This window comes from Erithacus rubecula (assembly GCF_903797595.1).
Source record: "Erithacus rubecula genome assembly, chromosome: 14".
Taxonomy (NCBI): Eukaryota; Metazoa; Chordata; class Aves; order Passeriformes; family Muscicapidae; genus Erithacus; species Erithacus rubecula.
This window is the reverse complement of record NC_136666.1, coordinates 94,622-112,132: the sequence shown is the minus strand read 5'-3', so window position 1 is coordinate 112,132 and position 17,511 is coordinate 94,622. Positions and strand designations below refer to the sequence as shown.

Genomic DNA, 17,511 nt, shown 5'->3' with positions numbered 1-17,511 from the left:
GGTGGCTGCTGTCAGGGAAGGAATGTCTTGGATTGTTCCCGTTCCTTTGCTGTCCCTTCTGACTGCCAAACAGTTGGAGCAGATGGTCTGTGGGATGCCAGAAATATCAGTGGAGGTTCTGAAGAAAGTTGTGCGATACAGAGAAGTTGATGAGCAGCATCAGCTGGTGCAGTGGTTCTGGCACACCCTGGAAGAATTTTCAAATGAGGAGAGAGTCCTTTTCATGAGGTTTGTGTCAGGAAGATCTCGATTGCCAGCCAACACAGCTGATATCTCTCAGCGATTCCAAATAATGAAGGTTGATAGGGTAAGGCACTATTATTATTATTATTATTACTATTACTATTATTATTTCCTCTCTAGTATACTCCAGTGCTTTGGCACTAGGAGTAAATTTCCATAATTGTAAATTTACAGAAAAAGTATGGGATGGGATATGCTCTGAGTTAATAAACTCAGATATTTTGGTTGTGTAGGAAGGCATAGGCTACATGAATTGCATCTTAATTTAATTGGTGAAATTGGTGATTGGAGATGAAGACAAAAACAAACCTTTGTCTACTGTAACCGTTCCAATCTCTTTTCATTTAGTAATTTTTTTTCTAAGTTTTAATTTCTTGTAAGTGGCAACATATGACCACTAGTGAACTCTGAATGCTTTAAAACTACTGCAGTGAGTTTACAGTGTATTGTTTTACATACAGAATGCATTCATTTGGAATTACCTTGGGGTTTTGTGCAGTGAAAGCACATTCTCTGTGAACAACACGAACCAGAAACTTGAGTAAATCTCAGCTAGTTGGGTTTGTGTGTCACCTTTGGTTAGGTGTGTCTCAGGTTGCCTCATGCTAAGGCACACTGTGGTGTGTAATTTGAGCATTGGTGTCTCACAGTGGGCTGCTGAGCAGCAGTGTGATCAGCTTTTCAAAAGGCTGAATTCACTGGTGGGGTGAATTACTTGCTGAGTAGGTGCTACAGTGGTTTTGGGCATACTTGAGGATGGAACAAATACTGTAAACAAGGGAGGTCAGTCTGCTTCTTAAAAGGAATTTGAGCTAGAATGTGAAAATGATAGAGGCAAGGAGCAATGAAATGTGGATATGTTGCATTTTTAACTTACTTACCAGTGTCCCACCTTTTATCCATTTCCACAGCCTTACGACAGCTTGCCTACCTCACAGACTTGTTTCTTTCAACTGAGGCTCCCACCTTACTCCAGTCAACTAATCATGGCAGAGCGTTTGCGTTATGCAATCAATAATTGCAGGTCTATAGACATGGACAATTACATGCTCTCCCGGAATGTGGACAATGCAGAGGGCTCAGACACAGATTATTAACATTCTGTGAACAAAATCATCTTCCTTTTACTACAAATAGTGCCCTAAGTCCAATTCAGCATTGACATAATTTTACAGTAACCATAGATGTTTTAGGAGCATAAAACCAGATCTTAATAGACGGTGGCCACATTTTAGTTACTCTAAATGTAACAAAGAATTAAATGTTTTTATTTTTTTGTGATTGTAAAAAAGAAAAAAGGAAAAACAAAACAAAAAAGTATGATCGGTAAGTTTTTTCTCCTTTTTTGGTCACTTTTGATAAGTTTGCATGGAGACATTTTGGTGCATTTTTGTTGGGAATAGTACATTTGTAAGCCCTCCCAGTGAACATGAAGAGGTGTACATTGTGTATAATTGTTCATTAGCCAGGACAGTTTTACATGAATATTCACATATTTATTTTGTTTTAATTTGAATTGCCTGTGCAGGGTTCCTTCTGCAGAGAAAAATAAAGCAAATTCAAGACTCGGTTGCTTGTATGCATTTGTGAACTGTGGTTGGTTTACTCAGACTTCATACTTTCATATTTTGTCTCAGGAAATTATAGTTTTACTGTGTTGAAACAGGGTGTGACATATGAAGCATCTTAAAATGTTTACCCTGCTGGACTGTGCTGTGTAGCCCCTGCTCTGCCTGGTCCTGGCCTGAGGTCCTGGCTGCTCTGCTCTTAATTCCTCCTGCTGCAATACAAGTTCATGCTGTGCTTGGTTCCTTCTTGCTTTTTGTTTAAATATTTTGCCCCTCCAGAGTAGTTGTTGACAGTAACAGCATGCTGCCACCTTGATTCAGATTTTGGGCAAAATAATAATAATTTTTAATGGACATGTTGATGTAGCAGATTCCTGCTCAGAGTACACAGAAATTAAAATGGAAGGGACAGGGTAGTAGTCAAGGCTGTGGATTTTATTCACATTTTTAATTCTGCCTTTGGTCTCATTGTTTTGCAGCTGTAACTATTAAGATCAGCGTGGTTTGGCTTACGCAGTGGCTGATGTTCCGTTTGGTCAGGACAGCAGTGTGCTGCACAAGGAGGTCTCTGCTCTGTGCCTTAGCAAGGCGCTGGGCAATTGAGAATTGCCCATTTTGTCCATGAAGGACATGATTGATGCCAAGCTCCAAACACTGCTTGGGGCTCAGAGCAGGATGTCCCTGGGGGGAGGAAAAGGGGAGAGGCTGAACCCAGGCGAGTCCAGGGCTGCTCTGCCCACATTTCCCTCAGCCTCTTCCTCCCTCAACTCCTAAGGAAGAGGCTGTGGGGAATGAGGGCTGCTGGAAATGTTCATTAGTGTTCTCACCTGGGACAAGACTGGTCCATCTGAGTGTGGAGTAGCTGGTAGAAATTCCTGCTGTTTTATCTCGTGTGTGTGTTGTACATTGGTGAGGATTGATTGGGAAATGTTCCGGTTGTCCAAGACTGAGCTGCTGTATTGCTGACAGTGCTCAGAGGGAGAGCTTGGTAAGCTGTAAAAATGTGCAAATCTGGGTTTTATCTGGCAAAGTTCTCTTAGTTTGGACTGTTTATTGGCTCTTGAAAAAGGCAATAGCTATGATCAAAGACCACACTGCAACACGAAACAGTTCGGGGGGATCAGGAGTTGGGTCTCAGGGCTCTGAAATCATGCAGACTTGGTTTCCTGTCTCATTGTGTGTTATAGGACTGAGATGTTGGTGTCCCATCACTGTTTTGTGAGGATGTATAGTCACATCTTGGCCTGAATGTATAGCTTTAATAGGTAAAAAATATAGTATTTAAATAAATGGGAAAACTGCAGTGTTTCATCCTGTATTATTGCCTTCTACACCTCATGGATGTATCTGACTTATTTGCACTGATGTGTCAGCCTGTTTTAATCAGCACAGAAAGTAATAGAACTGTGCCTTAAAATGGTAGTTCTTTGTGGACTGTGCAGTTGGCTTTCTGGATAACAATCTTTTTAGAGGCAAAATCAGTAAAATCAGAGGGTATGTCGATTAAAGGTTTGTGTTTGATTGAACTTTAATGGCTTGTAACTAAAGAAAACTGCAGACATGTTTCCATCCATCCATTATACCCTAAGTAAAATCGTTTTCTATAGTCAATTTTCAAATTGGATTGTGAAGTAAAAAACATTCATTATTGATGCTGAAAAAATGTATCAGTACAATTGTGTTCAGATTTTACCATGTCACGAATAAATATATCCATTCAGGAAGGGGAAGAACAAACTAATAAGTTAGAGCATTGTTATACAAATAGACAAAGAATTCAAGTGGAGAGTGTTTGAAGCCCCTTTTTAGCTCTGTGAAGGAAAATAAGAAATAAACCAAACCACAAACCACACAAAATACCCTTCTTCCCACCCCCCAGTCCTGGTAGAAAACTGGCAAAAAGGCTTAAGTAATATGTAGACAGATGCAGATGTGCTTTCCTATCTTGTAGCTGCTTGAAATCTGTTCCTGTTATGCCTGCAGACTCATCTTCCACCACAGAGTGCTGGCAGAGCTGGTGGCACCAGGAGGCCTTTGTTTGCTGCAGTGGCTGTAGAAATCCCTACCTTGTTTTGCCTTGTCAGCAGTATGTGGAACTGCTGTGGTGTATCTAAGGTATGAGTTGTGTCGGCTTCCCAATTTCCACAGTGCAGTAAATTTGTTCAGCTCAGCAGTGTCCTTTTGCAGCTGTCAGTGCTGCCTGAGGATTGCTGTTTGTCCTGTCTGTACTTCCAGTTTTCTTCCTTACCTTCTGGTGACCGAGGGCCCTACTTGGACATTAGGAAGAAGTTAATGAAATACCAGTTTTACAGTGTCATGCTGTTAAATATCTCGAAGTAATGAAGATGCAATAATTAATTTTCCTCATTGATTTTCTGGGCTAGTGTTTCTTACAGATGTTCATAGTGATCAAGGGTTTCTCTATAATTGCAGCATTGATTGACTAAGTTGCTGTAGTGCTGTGATTTATTTCTTAGCTCAGCCAATTAGAGAGTACCAAGGATATCTGTGGATCAGTTAACCAGGATCAGAAGGAGAAGTAAGTATATTCAGTTATGTTAAGAGCTGTAAAATCTTTTGGTGTCAAATTTTGTAGATGGTGGCGTAGCATCAAAAGCATGTAAAAAAAAGTTTCACTTCCAGGTAGCAGAGCAGTGTGCAGGGAAGGGACTGCCTTGTCCTTGGGGATGAAAACAGCTGTTGGTTTCGTACTTTGCAGTGAGAAATGGGTGTTTATATAGAGCTGGTCTGTAGTGTATTCCTACTTTAGCGTCTAAAGCTACAGGCTGTTAGTCTTTTCTTGTGGGTGAGTTCTCTGAACTAGCACTTGTTTGTATTGCACTTTCTTTATGTCAGCTTTAAAAAATCAGTTGGTACATCTTAGATTATGTAAGTACATCATGCAGAGGGTCCAAACTGTGTTTTGTGTGCTTTGAATCCATGCTTCCCTCATTAAATAAATAAGCCTGGTAAATTAGCTGCCACTGTTAACCACTGAGGAAGGTCCGTACTCTGCTTTTGCTAGAAAGACTTTCAGCGGGTGGTTATCCTCCTTTGTGAATGGAATGACTGTCTTGATAACTCCTTTAACAGAAGTTTGTTAATCACTCTTGCCCTGAAATTTCTGAAAATCCTTCAGTGACTACAGTGTCTCTCTCTGTTGTGGCTTTATGCCCATTACATAAGGAGTTTTGGAAGTGAGGGTGCAGTTTGAACCGCATGACCCAGTGGGAGGCTCTTCCTTAATATTTGTGTTCTCAGGTCCCTGTGTGTCTCATTCTGCCTCAGTTCACTCTGTCTGTGTTTCTTCCATGCAGTCAGTGAACCTTGCCATCAGACTTACTGCACCGTGTCAAACTACGTTAAAGTTCCTTAAGAGTCCATAAAATTTATTGAACTCCATCAAGTTATTTGACCTCACTAAACACACCACTGCTTCCCTTTTCTGAGTGGGGTTTATCTGCAGCAGGAGGGTCCCAGAATTGCAGTTTTCAGCAGGTTTGGCATTTTGTGACAGCAATGCAGGGTTTTCCAGTTTCAAGGAGCAACAGAGAACAATTTTCTTTTTTCTTGAAGCCCATCCAGGAGGAGATGCATGCCCTTTCCCAGTACACTCTTTACAAAACAACCATTTGTTTGGACTTGAGCAGAACCCACGGAAGTAGCCACAGTTCACTGCTACCTCAGTGACGTAAAATATCTACAGTGATTATTTTGCTGCATTTAAAGCTGAACCAGTTTTCTTGATGCTTTTTCTAGCATCAGCTTTTTTCCTGGTTTACTGTCAGGGATCATGCCAGCACTCCTGTCTGCCCTCAGCATTACTGAAGGACACTTGGCCCTGATTGTGTCCAGCCCAGCCCGAGTGACGTTGCGGCAGAAATCCACGTGGAGCGTTCGCAGTGATGCCCCGTGGAGGGTCACTGCCTCCAGGCTCTGATCACTGATCCGCACACAGTTCTCCAGTTTGAGGCTCCTCAGCTTCGGGCAGTTCTTGAGAAGCTGCAAAATGCAGTCATCTGTAACATGGCCACATCCAGAGAGGGTCACAGACAGCAAATTTGGACATCTGAAAGCAGGATGGTGACAGGTGAGATGGGAGAAATACATCACAGAGCTTGCAGAAGCAAATAACATCAAGAATAAATATGAACACTGGAAAAATGCCTCCTCTTCATCAGGAGGGGCAAGGAGGCACAAGTAGGTGAGCACACATGTAGATCCTAATGTTCAGCTTAACTAAAGGCAAAGCTTACATCCTTTGCTCTTTCTGTGGTAGCAGCATCTCCGGGTCAGCTGGCACAGGGCCATTAAAGGCCTATTTGAGTTGCAGCTGCACCATTTTTCTTAAGGAGTTGTGTGGTGCTGTGCTTCTCCAGGCACAGCCAGTGGAGATGCAGTAGAGAGATTGATTTCAAGATGAAGTGGACGACAGTAGAGAGAAGAGACTGCTGTGCAGACATGCTGAGCATGAGCAAGTAAGACACTCCCACTTCCCATAATTCAGGAATTATGGATCTATTTTATCTCCTTGGATTTACTGAATAGGTGCCAGCTGCCTCCTGGAGGGTGTTGATGTTTGAACCCCACACAGCTCTTAAACTTCCCTTTGAGTCACTGAAACTGGTAACTATTGTTATAAACAATGGTGCAGCAAATGAAAGAAGCTTTTTCTTGCTGCTTGAGTAGCCTGGGGAAGTGCAGGAAAGGCCTGTCCCCAGTGGGGTGTAGATGCTGTTCAGGGACTGTCCTGGAGTAGCTGCTGTGCTGAGCAGGGCCCTGTGCAGCAGCCTGCAAACCTGTGCTGTGTCTGGCTCCTGGCTCAGCTTCCTCTCAGTAGCCCCCTGTTCAGCTAAAAAGAGCATCACACAGAGCTCTGTGTTAATGTTGCTCTCATGAGACTTCCAGACATAATTTTTTTTCTTTTAAATCTTCTCTGTTATGAGCAGTTGGAGGAAAAAAGCTGGCAGCAAGCAGTCAAGAAAGGCTCTAACACAATAAAATTAGTTCAAACTCAGGGAGAAAAGCTGGATTTTAATTTGCATTTGTCTTTGTACACAGTTCTAGGAATTTTGACTGGGAATGCTTTCAGTGGGCTGCAGCAACAAGGGGCAGCAGTATCCTTTCTAGGAACAGGTGTGCTGATTCCTCAGTTAATCCAGATTTTTATCAATTGTTCTAGAAACTTTACTTCAGAAATCTGGCACTTGCAATTTAATCCCTGCTTTGAAGCTGCCTTTCAGAGCTTGTTTTGAGATTGCACTGCAGCGGGCTCTCACCAAGACAATCGGTCCTGTCATTATCCCATAATTTGCTGGATTTTTCAGTAGTTTTTCCAGAGCTGAGGGCTGGCTGTGGCACAGGTGTTAGGGAGGCACTGCCAGGGCCTCTTGGCTTTGCTTTGGGGCTGAGCCAGCCCTGGTATTACCCACACACAGGACTGGCTCTGCCCCTGAGCCACCCCCTGTCACTGCTCTGCTCCTTCCTCAGAGCTGCCTTGCAGCAGCACAGCTGTGAAGGAAAAGCTGTGCACCCACAGCTGTTTTTTCATGGCAGTATTTATCTTCCCTCATTGTAGTTTAGAAGCAGCTAGGAGTTTAAACTTCAGTACAATAGCAATATTTATTTCTTAGACTGCACTGAAGGTGGCAATTAGTAACATATTAATTGAACTTGGTTGGAATGAGGTATGTTTACTGTTTGAAATCAGGGCTCTGCTCCAGGCACCCCCCCAGACTGCCAGAATGGTGCAGTTCAGCTGAGCAGCAGTGTGGGATGCAGAAGTGCGTTTTCCCGTAACAGTAACTAATTCTTAGGAAAAAAAAAAAAAAAAAAAAAAAAGAAAAAGTAGGCTTAAGGAAATCTGTATGAAGTGTACTATGAGATGAACTTACACTAAAGTAAAGGTAAAGCAGTCACGTAGTTCATGCTCCATTTCAGGCAGGGCTATGGAGTATTTGAAATAACTCTCACTGCACTCATCTCAAGGCACACTCACACCCACAGAACGTACCTGTTGCAAACGGCTAGTAAAAAATCACTGACAGTGTTCTCATGCCTCTTACAGAAGTCTTTCTGGAGACTGTTTTTCATCCAGTCCTCAATGTTACACACCTTGACTCTCTCTGAATACCAGCAGATGGATAGGTGTTTTAAAGCAGGTCCCAGGAGAAAATTATCCTTCTTGAGTTCCACTGGAGAATGAAACTTCAACAAAGACCACAGTAAAGGATCCTGAAACACTTCTAGCAACTTGTGACATGTTTTTGCTAGATTTCTCCTACTGTTTTTGTCCAGGAAAGAGAAGAGATGTAGAAGGCATTCCCGGTTGAGCTGGGTTATGTGCATTGCCCAGCAGCAGTGACAGAGCTGCTTGGCCTTGTGGAGCAACAGCAGTGCTGGAGAGGGCTCGCACTCATGGAGAGGCTCTTGCACATATATGGTTGTGGAATGGGGGTTATTTTTGGCTAACAAATGGTGCAGAAGCTCAGAACAGGGAAAAGAAAAGAACCATGTATGCAGTTTGTGCTTCCTTTGTCCAGGGGAATAGAATGGTCATGTACAACTTGACTGTCATGAAATGCTTCCTTAAAAGGGATATTTTTTCTCCCCTTATAGTCTCTCCTGAAGTTTAGCAAAGTTCTTGTGCCGAGTTAGTGGAGTGGGATGAGGCTGTAGCTACAGCTGTCAGGCAGATCATTGTCAGTTTCCCATTCAGGAGATCTGGCTTTCTGAGAAGCAGTTTGGTTTTGCAAAAACTCTCTTTGTTCACTGGTTTTTCAGAGGTTGCACATTTGGTTCATTTTAAAGGACTGTTACGTGGATAACAGAATTCTCATAAGCACTTCTTTAGAAGGAGCAGAAGAATTCTCTGGGTGCCTTGAAGCACACACACAGTGTGCAGTTCAGTTTACAAGCCTCAAAGGTAGGGGCAATTTCCTGCCCCTTATTTGAGGATGAGGTTATTTGAGTTATTTGAGGTTGAACTGTGACTCTATACAAAGCTGGCTGTGTCCCTACCTTCTGCAGGAGGGGAGTAGTGACACACAGGCAGCCACATATGGGAACAGCACGCCTATATTTAGTTCCTTGTGGGTTTGTGCTTTTAATAGATGTATTCTGTTGGCTCAAGTTTTACAAGTTTGGCTGTTCTGGTTTTGTAGGTTTAGTTTTGTTACCATAGAAACCTTTTTTCCCACCCTTTGATAGCAAAAGGAGATATGCAAGTGGTTTTCCAGGTATAAATACTTGTTGTACAGTAACTGGAGAAAGTGTAGCAGAAAGTTGTTCCTAGAAGAAAAATAAAGCTACAGCAAGGTCTAGTTGGAATTAAAAGGAGTAAGCATACCTTTAACTTTCCTGCTTGTGAATCAAAAATGCATGAGATGAAGGTATTTTATAGTCACCTTCTGCCTGGTGTTAATACAAGAGAATAATTTATTCAAACAATCCATTAAAAAGTTACAGCAAACAGCACTGGGGAAGTTTGTCAAGTGGCCTGCAAGTAAATAGTAACTGGGAGACATTATGTACCTGTGGCATTTTAATTAGGAGTATTTTAATGCAGGAAAACATTGAGTGGGACCCAATTTTACCTCTTCATTCTACCCTAAGAGTGCAGTTTAAAATTCAACTCTGAACAAACAAGATCTGAAATTTGTTTGTAGTCTGCAACAATCCTGGCTTGAGGAAGCACTGGAGTAATGTGTGTGTGAACAGAGCTGGCATACACACAGAAATGGCAACTCCTTCTGCTGCATGCTTTACTTAGTAACTTTCTACTGTACACAGTGAGCTGTTTTACAACTGCTGCGCTTTTGGCTTTATATATATCCTGTGTCATTTAATCTTGCTGTTCCCCCTCCCCCTTCAGAAACAGCTCTGCTCAGTGCCTCAAAAGGAACAAGAAGATTTCACATACCAAGTAATGCAGTCAGTGGGAAACAGCAGCTTAAAAGGTGTGCCTGCAGGTGTTCCTCCTTCCCATATGAGCATTTACAACTCTCAAGAACTTACCTTTGTTTTTGAGCAGGTTTAAACAGCTGAGACTTCTCAGAGTTATACATATAAGAATACTATTTAAAAAATATTCATTAAAAAACGCCCCCATATTAATAACAAATCAACAATCCAGCAAAGTTGAATGACAAGGATGTCAGGATGGATTCTTGCTGGACAGAGGGGACATACTGACATAAAAATTAACAGCAGTTGGGTGACAAGGCATTTAAAAGGGAATGTCAGGTCCTCTTTGGGGTTAGATGCTAAGTCTGGTAGAGGTGTTACAGAGTTAGGAGCATCGCAATTGCTCCATTTTTTTTTCCCCGGAACAAGGTACAGTACTCTGCTGTTTGTGTTCAGAGGACTGACACACCAGTATTCTGCAAGCCTGTAGAAGGACAAGAGAAGTTTCATTTTCTAAGGAAAGGAGACACTTTAATGGCACATTTTCCATAAACATACTGTGTGATGAAATAGAATTCACATTCATCCTGGAAATGCTCCAGAAACACAGAAGATGAGCACAGTCAGTAATCCTCACTGAAAATTACACACAAGATTTTAATGGTAAACAATTACAACTATGGCACTACAGTACTTGAGAATATCCTAAAGCACGTTGGAATCAGCTGTCAGGATGCCCATTACTTCATCAGTAAGACACAGACACATCAGTAATGAAACACTGCTGGGGGAACTTCTGAACACCACGTGTTACACCTCCCAATGATTTAGTAAAATCTTCAGAAATGGCCTCCTGCTTTTGATACAAGTCCACTGCCTGTCCCTGCCTGTCTCAAACTTTTGAACTCAGTTCTCTCTTGCTGACATGAAGGAGCTGGACATTTTGCCATTCTGATTGGCAGAAATCTTGGCTCCAGTTATATACGTGGCTAAACAATCACTAACGGAAGGGCAACCTTGGATTGGACATGTTTTGGTGAAAAAGATGCAAGTCTTTGAACTGTTGAGAGCAGTTGCTGCTTGCAGAGCAGTCTCAAGCAAGAAAAAAAATTCTTGCCAGCTAGTGTGTATTATGATGAGCAGTAAGTAGAAAAGAAACATTTGGCTTAAATGAAAGAGGTATTCCCCCCACAAGCTAGTAGATAAATATAGGATATACAAGCTAGGTTAAAAAGGTAATACTAGGCCAGGTGCAGTATATATTACTGGTTCAGTGCTCACTTTTTTTTTCTTTTTTTTTTTTTTTTTGACACCACACTGAATAGAATACAGTGGATAGGCAAAGTTCTCCACCAGGAAGAGAAATACTTGTGTTGCCACAACAAACTGTTCATACTGTCCATCTGGGTTTGCAGTGGGAGAAAGTTAAATTAGGAAAGAATTTACAATGTACTTGTTCCAGCAAAGCATATGGCTGAGTCCTGAGCAGCAGTTGCTGCAAGGACAGCCTGCTGTGATTGCATCATGTTCCCAGGCAGCCCCACATGGCTGGAGATACCACTGCCCAGGAGATGGGTGGGACACAGCCAATGGACTGAAAGAAAATGTTCATGTGAGAATATAACTCTGACCCAAACAATTGCTGACAAGTAGAAGCTGATTGAACTAAGTGAATGCTGCTGAAGATTACAAGTATAAATTTCTAAAAATGCAGAAAGGCACATTTACATCACTGTTTTGCAAGAACACTGCATACACCTGACTACTTTAAGTTAAAACTGTTGCTGGCCCAGACAGTTGTGTATTTTAAGCCTGGCATTCTCTAAGGTAAATTCTAAAGCAATCCAGTCCAAGCAGCATGCTGAGAAAACACAGCTAGAGGTGGCATCTGTGCTGCTCCCTATGAGCAGCAGGATGGGCAGCAATGTGGCACAATGCTTTACCTGCCCTGCTTTCTGCTGGTGCAAGGATCAGCAACCTATTCTCATTGATTAGAAGAAAAGCTCTGCTTGTAAGGAAGAGAATGTGACAAACTACCTAGAGTTTAAAGCAACTACAAGTTCTATTTCCTATTCAACTTAAAGACAGCATCCTTATGTCACTATATCAAATAATAACTTTATAGTCTTAACCTGTACATAGTCAAACCCATCAGCCATGCTGAACAATTACTGCAGTTTTGGATTAAGTCATTTTTCTCCCTTTCCTGGTGTAAGATGCTGTGACAAAGCTGTGAAGAATGGCCCTGTACCGAAGGTGTGACTGTGATTTGTCCTTACCCCAGGGCAAGGCACTGCTGTCACTCCCTGTGCCCCTGGCTGCTCTGGGCTCTCCTCCAGCCCTCCCGTGTCCACTGGGGACATTATGGGACTCACAGCTGGAGTTCTTGTGTGTTTCAGACAACTACATTTTATATTAACACAGCTAAGAGCTGCTCTTCTGATGCTGGGACTCTCCAAGAACTGTATTCTCCTCTTACTGAGTTTTCAGGAGCGTGCCCAGCTCCTTGCTTGGCACAAGGGAGCCAGTTAGAAAAGACAGATGGGGGGAACAGATCTGAAATGCAGTATTTCTGCAATTTTACACTTCTGTCAGATTCCTGGGTTTTGCAGTATTTTCCTGTCTGTCTTTCCTAGCATAGTAGCTGACTTCCACTCATCAGCAGTAGAGCTAAAACTGGTTTGGGTTTTTCTAACATAGTCTTTCTCCATTACACAGCCAGGTTTTAGAAACTGCACCATGGCCCCAGTGTTCACCTAGAGACTGAACAAAAATGCAGCCTGGACCAGTGTGTAAATGCCTCAGGAGCTACCCGAGTTCAGGCTCCCTGAGCCTGCTCCAGTCACAAGCATTTGGCCTGGCCCTCCCCTCTAAGGGCTCTGCTGTGAGAGACTGAGCATCCTCCCTTGAGTTTGCATTTGAACTGACACAATAATTCCATACAAAGCACATGCAGCACCATCTGTCTCCTCTCGCTTCCAAGTGAACTGTAGCCATGGAGCAGAGCTGCATTTAGACCTATGCCTGTTCTCACAAACCCAGCCCTTGGGGCTGCACTTCCAACTCCCACCAGGAACTAAGGGCTTCTACTTAGGGTTCTACTGCCAAGAAGTCCCCCCAGTTTTCAAATACGTAAATGTTCATGATCAAATTTTAGGATGACAGTCTAAACCAAGAGATGTCCAATGCAATTTAAGTTCAGTTAAAAAACCATAAAGCTCAACACAATTTAGATAGGTAATTTAAAGATAATTGTTTTAAAATCTGAAGGGGGCAGAGCATATCTGAGCAGAACTTGAATTAAATTGCAGTATTGATAGAATTGAACCAACTGTTTATTTACAATGATTCCTGAAAGTCACCAGCCTGAATACACACCAATATAGCAGCAATTATCTGGTCTGTATAAGAATGCCACATTGCCTCTCTTCTGCAGACAAAGGATGATTGGTCACTGTTTAAGTTTCTTGCACAAAGGAAAATAGTACGTGCAAACAATTCCTCACTATAAAGAGATTAAATCGTATCTACATAACAGAACAGCAGAGTTGTATTGCTCTTCATGATCAAAAGCACTTGCTTGTAAGGAGGACAGTTTCTTTGATGTAAATGTGCCTTTAGAAAGTGAGAACTGAAAAAATTAATATAAAAAAGTCAAATAACTATTTCATGAAACTATATATATAAAAATTGAGTTATCACAACTAAAGCAGCAAATCAAAATCTGCTGAGGTTGTCTGGTATAACTAAAAAAAAAGTTAGTTTGTGTCCAAGTTCAGTAAGTCAAATGCTACCATTGACACAACAAAACAAAAACCCACAAGAGGAAATTGCAAAGTGCACAATGAAATTAATAAGTCTTGGATCAAGTATTTATGGAAAAAATGGAAATGTTTGTCCAGTGGACTTGGTAAGTAAGAATGCAAAGGAGGTATTAAAGTTTTTCTGCTGCAGGCTTGGCTGGGCGCTCCACATAGAAGAGGATGTAGGCCTTGGCCTTGCCCACGGTCTCCTCGTCTGTCAGGGTCACAGTGCTGTCGTTGAAGTGGAACCAGCGGCCCTCGTGCGCCGCGTACGCCGTGTAGTGGCCAGAGCCAACGCTGTGGGCAGGCAGAGGGACACGGACAAGTCAGGGACACACCATGCCTCACTGGGGTACTGCTCTGGGGCTCAGGGAGGTGGGCACTCACAGCCCTGCACAGCACATGCTTCTCAAAGTTCTCCAAATTAAGGTTATGCAAGAACACACTCTTGTCCTTTCTACTGTAACTCTCACCAGATGTGGCCAGGGGTCAGAAAAATTAAAAAAACTCCCAGTAACTTTACTTCCAAATATGCACAGCAGCAGCCCTGAGTGAGCCTTCACTGCTGTGGCAGGAAAGGCAATGGGTGATGATCTCTTTCACCATACTTATCTCTGGGCTGCCATTGTTCCAAGCATGCTCACATACTTCTTGAGCAGAAATGCAAATGCAGCTTCCAACATGAATAAAAGAGGAAAAAACAGTCCCGTTTTGTAGTAAGAATTCCAAAATAAGGCAGTAATTTCTGGAAGGTCCCCTGACTCCTCTTGGTTTTAAGGCTTTTCATTAGTAGAGGCGTTAGACTATTTTCATTTCATCTCACACATGTAACCCCAAAGGCTTCCAGGGGCGTTCACAGGCCCTACTTTATCGGATCTATCAAAATTAATTCAGCTTAGCTCCCTGCCAGTTTATAAACTGCAGCTTATTTCCCCCAATTAAAATGCAGGCCCTGGAGACAGAAAGCCCTTCATGAACTCTGCATTACCCGAGTGAGAGAAGGTGTGCCAGGAAGACACACCTGGATCCTGTACTCACCCTGAGCCATGATGCACCACCACAGCCACGAGGTCATACAGGCAGCTCTCTGGGCCACTGTTTTCAGGCTGTGGTAGGAAAAAACCAGAAAACTCTTCAGATCTCAGTAGCACCCACTGTAATTTGTAAGAAAGGCATATGTCATGGAACAAATTCCTGCAGGAGGCATCAGTAGGTTTTCTTACCTCTAACAAGTAGCATTTCATGTCTAGGCCTCGCAAGGGAAATTCAACATAGGTATCAACCTTGTTTCTCAGATACGCTGTCCAGTGAAAGCGTTTCAAGTGTAAGCATAGCACCTGCAGGGGCACATTACAAAAGGTGCCTTAGAGGAGGGGGCTGAGCTCATGCTGGACACTGCAGTATCCATGGGGAAGGAGAGGTCTTGGTTGAACCATTATTTCCTTTGACAGTGTTTCACACTGTAATTTCTCATGCTTATACAAACCTTTGGTAGTTTCTGAATCCAGAATTTTTTGGTGGACTTCTGTTTCTTTTTGCATTTGTGACACATGTACAGCTCTGTCTCATCAAGTTCTTCCAGGTCTGTAAAACTGCGAAGACAATCTAGGAAAAGCAGAACCACCAAGTGATTTTTGTAACATGAAATACAACAAATACAGTAATAAGGTGCACTTATCTGCTGCAGCCATTCTAGTTGTATCCATCTGAGCAGCAAAAAACCAGTGTAATAATGTTTTAATGCAATAACATGTTGTAACATGTAACTTTCTCTATTCCTGAAAGCAGTTAGTTTGAAAGAAAAAAATAAACCAGGCATTCACAAAATCTCCATATTCTAAACAAGATTCCATCCAACATTCAGCACAACTGCTTTCAAAGATAAATTGCTTTCTAACATAGAATATTCAACTTTTAAAGCTTGTTTGGCTTTAGGTAGAAAGAGACCAGACACAACAACAGGGTTTTGTTGAATATTTCATGATTTTCAGCAAGTCTATTCAGACATATGTAAAAACTACCATCCTGTAAAAACCAAGGTCAGTAAGAGCACTGATGCCTGACCTGCTGGACTGCACTGATGTATTTTAAATGCAGAACCCCCAGGAGCCACCCTCACTGTGTGCACAGCCCACGCTTCCAAGGACAGACCCCAGCAAACACCCACAGGTAACACTGCACATCAGTGTCTGGCAAGAGTGAAGTACATTAGAAATGCTCTGGCTAGAAAGAAAATCCTCAGAGGCCCGGTGTGATTTCATCAGGCAGGCACTCTTACCTCGTAGCGTGCACATTGGTCCACTCTCCTGGCTTTTAGTACGTTTGTTTCTGAACTGACTTGGAATATCTAGTGAAAGGTCTAGAAAAGCAACAATTTTAAAAACAAAATTAGGGTTGAATAGAACAATGCCTGGTATTTTCAGGCTGAAACTCTGGGTCTGTCATGTGACATCTAAATATGTCAAGCTTCAGATTTGATTTTCTGCTCTAAGTCACAAGGCATTTGAAACACAGGAGGTAGTACCTTACCTAGGAATGGGTCAAACTTTCTAGATTCAGTCCCACATATTAGGCAGTTGACTTCATTTTGAAGAATGCCTCCAAAAATGGCAGTGACAACAGTAGATGCTCCATTTCTAGACAAAGCACATCAGAGAAGTACAGTGAGCCATGTTCCCAACACCTGTCCTGTGTTTGGTGCTCCCACCAAACACAGGATGAACAGGGACTGCTCCAGGGTGCTCCAGGCAGAACGGGCCCTGAAGCTGCCCAGGGGCACATCACACCTGTGGTGCCAACACTGCTTCATCTTGGACCTAAGGAAAGGTGGACTCAAAGCAGTTGCTCAAACTGTCAGAGTTGTGGTGCATTTCTATAGTGGAGCTGTCCCTGATGCTTACACAGGTCGAGAATTTTAACCCTGCAATTAAGCCTTTGTCTGAAACAAAAATTCTTTCTTCTTAGGTAGGTCAAGCATATTTTTGTTTTAACTCTATACCCTTTCTTATATGTACTTTTGACTTCTTTGAGCACATTTCTGCACTTCACTGTAAATGACAGCTTAAGCTGCATTAGGACATGATAAACAATGTGCAAGATCAGCATTGTTCTCTAAGCTTTCATTTCTCTCCTACTTATTTTTTTTAGCAGATTATGTAATTTTATGCTTCTCATAGTCCAATTTAAAAACTACACAAAAAAATTTAAGTTACATTACTATACAGCACTAAGGCTTGCAGAAACCTGTGTGTTCCTTGCCTGCTCACTCCACCTACCTCTTTCCAGCTCATCTGGCTGCTTCCTGAGCAGAAGGAAATATCTGCTTAAATGAACTGGTACACAAGAAGAGAGCACTCACAACCTAGTTACTGCTTTCCTGGAAGCAGTAAAGTGCCCTGGCCAGAAGGGCAGAAAAAATTACAGCAGATAGGTGAACAAAGGTTAAATTCTCCTTGGATTTTGGCATTCAAAATACTGACAAAACAAAATTGGTTTAGATTTCAAATAAATGTCAATTCTACAGATATTTTAAGATTCTTCTGGAGGATTTTTAAGCATCAGCAACATAACATAAATGCAGTAAAGAGCACAGTCTGAACTCTAGGCTTTCCCTAACAAAGCATCTATAAAACCTGCATCTCAGGCCTGCTTACTCTGTTCTAATCAGTATAGAAGAGAAAACTCAAACTCAAGTTTTGTGTAGGGAATCAAGGACTTAGGGACCAAATGTGCAGGCTGATCTGACAACTTTCCTTCCTAAAGCAAATAAAAGTTCTCTCTCTCTCTCAGAGTTTCAATCTGAGAGAAAACACAGCTAGGACAGAGGTCAGAAAAACCAGGGTTTTGAGAAGTACAGAAAAGGAGTGAAACACCCAAATTACACCTGTTTCAAGGCACATAGTAGCATGAAAATTAAAATTATGCAGGGAAAAAAGCACCAACTGTAACTGTCAAGTGATACACAAGATCATCTCCAGGAAAACTGACTTCAA

The 17,511-nt window shown here is 42.2% G+C and overlaps 3 protein-coding genes across 8 annotated transcripts in view; 1 reads left to right on the top strand and 2 right to left on the bottom strand.

Moving 5' to 3' along the window:
- The window catches only part of HERC1 (HECT and RLD domain containing E3 ubiquitin protein ligase family member 1), an 82,917-nt gene extending 81,095 nt beyond the window's left edge, over positions 1–1,822 (top strand). The window contains 2 exon segments of the mRNA XM_079317759.1: positions 2–307; positions 1,155–1,822. Coding sequence (XP_079173885.1) covers positions 2–307; positions 1,155–1,340 — 492 coding nt within the window. The 3' untranslated portion in view covers positions 1,341–1,822.
- Positions 1,823–4,205: 2,383 nt separating this feature from the next.
- FBXL22 (F-box and leucine rich repeat protein 22) lies at positions 4,206–10,132 on the bottom strand. Its single transcript, XM_079317773.1, has 2 exons — positions 7,825–10,132; positions 4,206–5,880 (listed from the first exon to the last, which is right to left on the bottom strand). The coding sequence occupies exons 1-2, from the start codon at positions 8,157–8,159 to the stop codon at positions 5,535–5,537; spliced, it is 681 nt and encodes a 226-aa protein (XP_079173899.1). The 5' UTR covers positions 8,160–10,132; the 3' UTR covers positions 4,206–5,534.
- A 139-nt stretch (positions 10,133–10,271) lies between these two features.
- The window catches only part of USP3 (ubiquitin specific peptidase 3), a 41,477-nt gene continuing 34,237 nt past the window's right edge, over positions 10,272–17,511 (bottom strand). For all 6 annotated transcript variants that reach the window (XM_079317763.1, XM_079317764.1, XM_079317767.1 and 3 more), the window contains exons 10-15: positions 16,049–16,155; positions 15,798–15,878; positions 15,006–15,124; positions 14,743–14,856; positions 14,558–14,625; positions 10,272–13,816 (exon numbers count right to left, since the gene is read on the bottom strand). In XM_079317763.1, the coding sequence (XP_079173889.1) occupies positions 13,651–13,816; positions 14,558–14,625; positions 14,743–14,856; positions 15,006–15,124; positions 15,798–15,878; positions 16,049–16,155 (655 nt within the window). In that variant the 3' untranslated portion in view covers positions 10,272–13,650. The remainder of the gene's footprint in view (positions 13,817–14,557; positions 14,626–14,742; positions 14,857–15,005; positions 15,125–15,797; positions 15,879–16,048; positions 16,156–17,511) is intronic.

Bases quoted from the DNA above. Each gene is read 5' to 3' on its own strand.
- FBXL22 (XM_079317773.1), bottom strand. From the start codon at position 8,159: ATGCACATAACCCAGCTCAACCGGGAATGCCTTCTACATCTCTTCTCT. The intron at 5,881-7,824 runs GTACGTTCTGTG...TCCTGCTTTCAG, and splicing joins TTACTAGCCGTTTGCAACAG to ATGTCCAAATTTGCTGTCTG.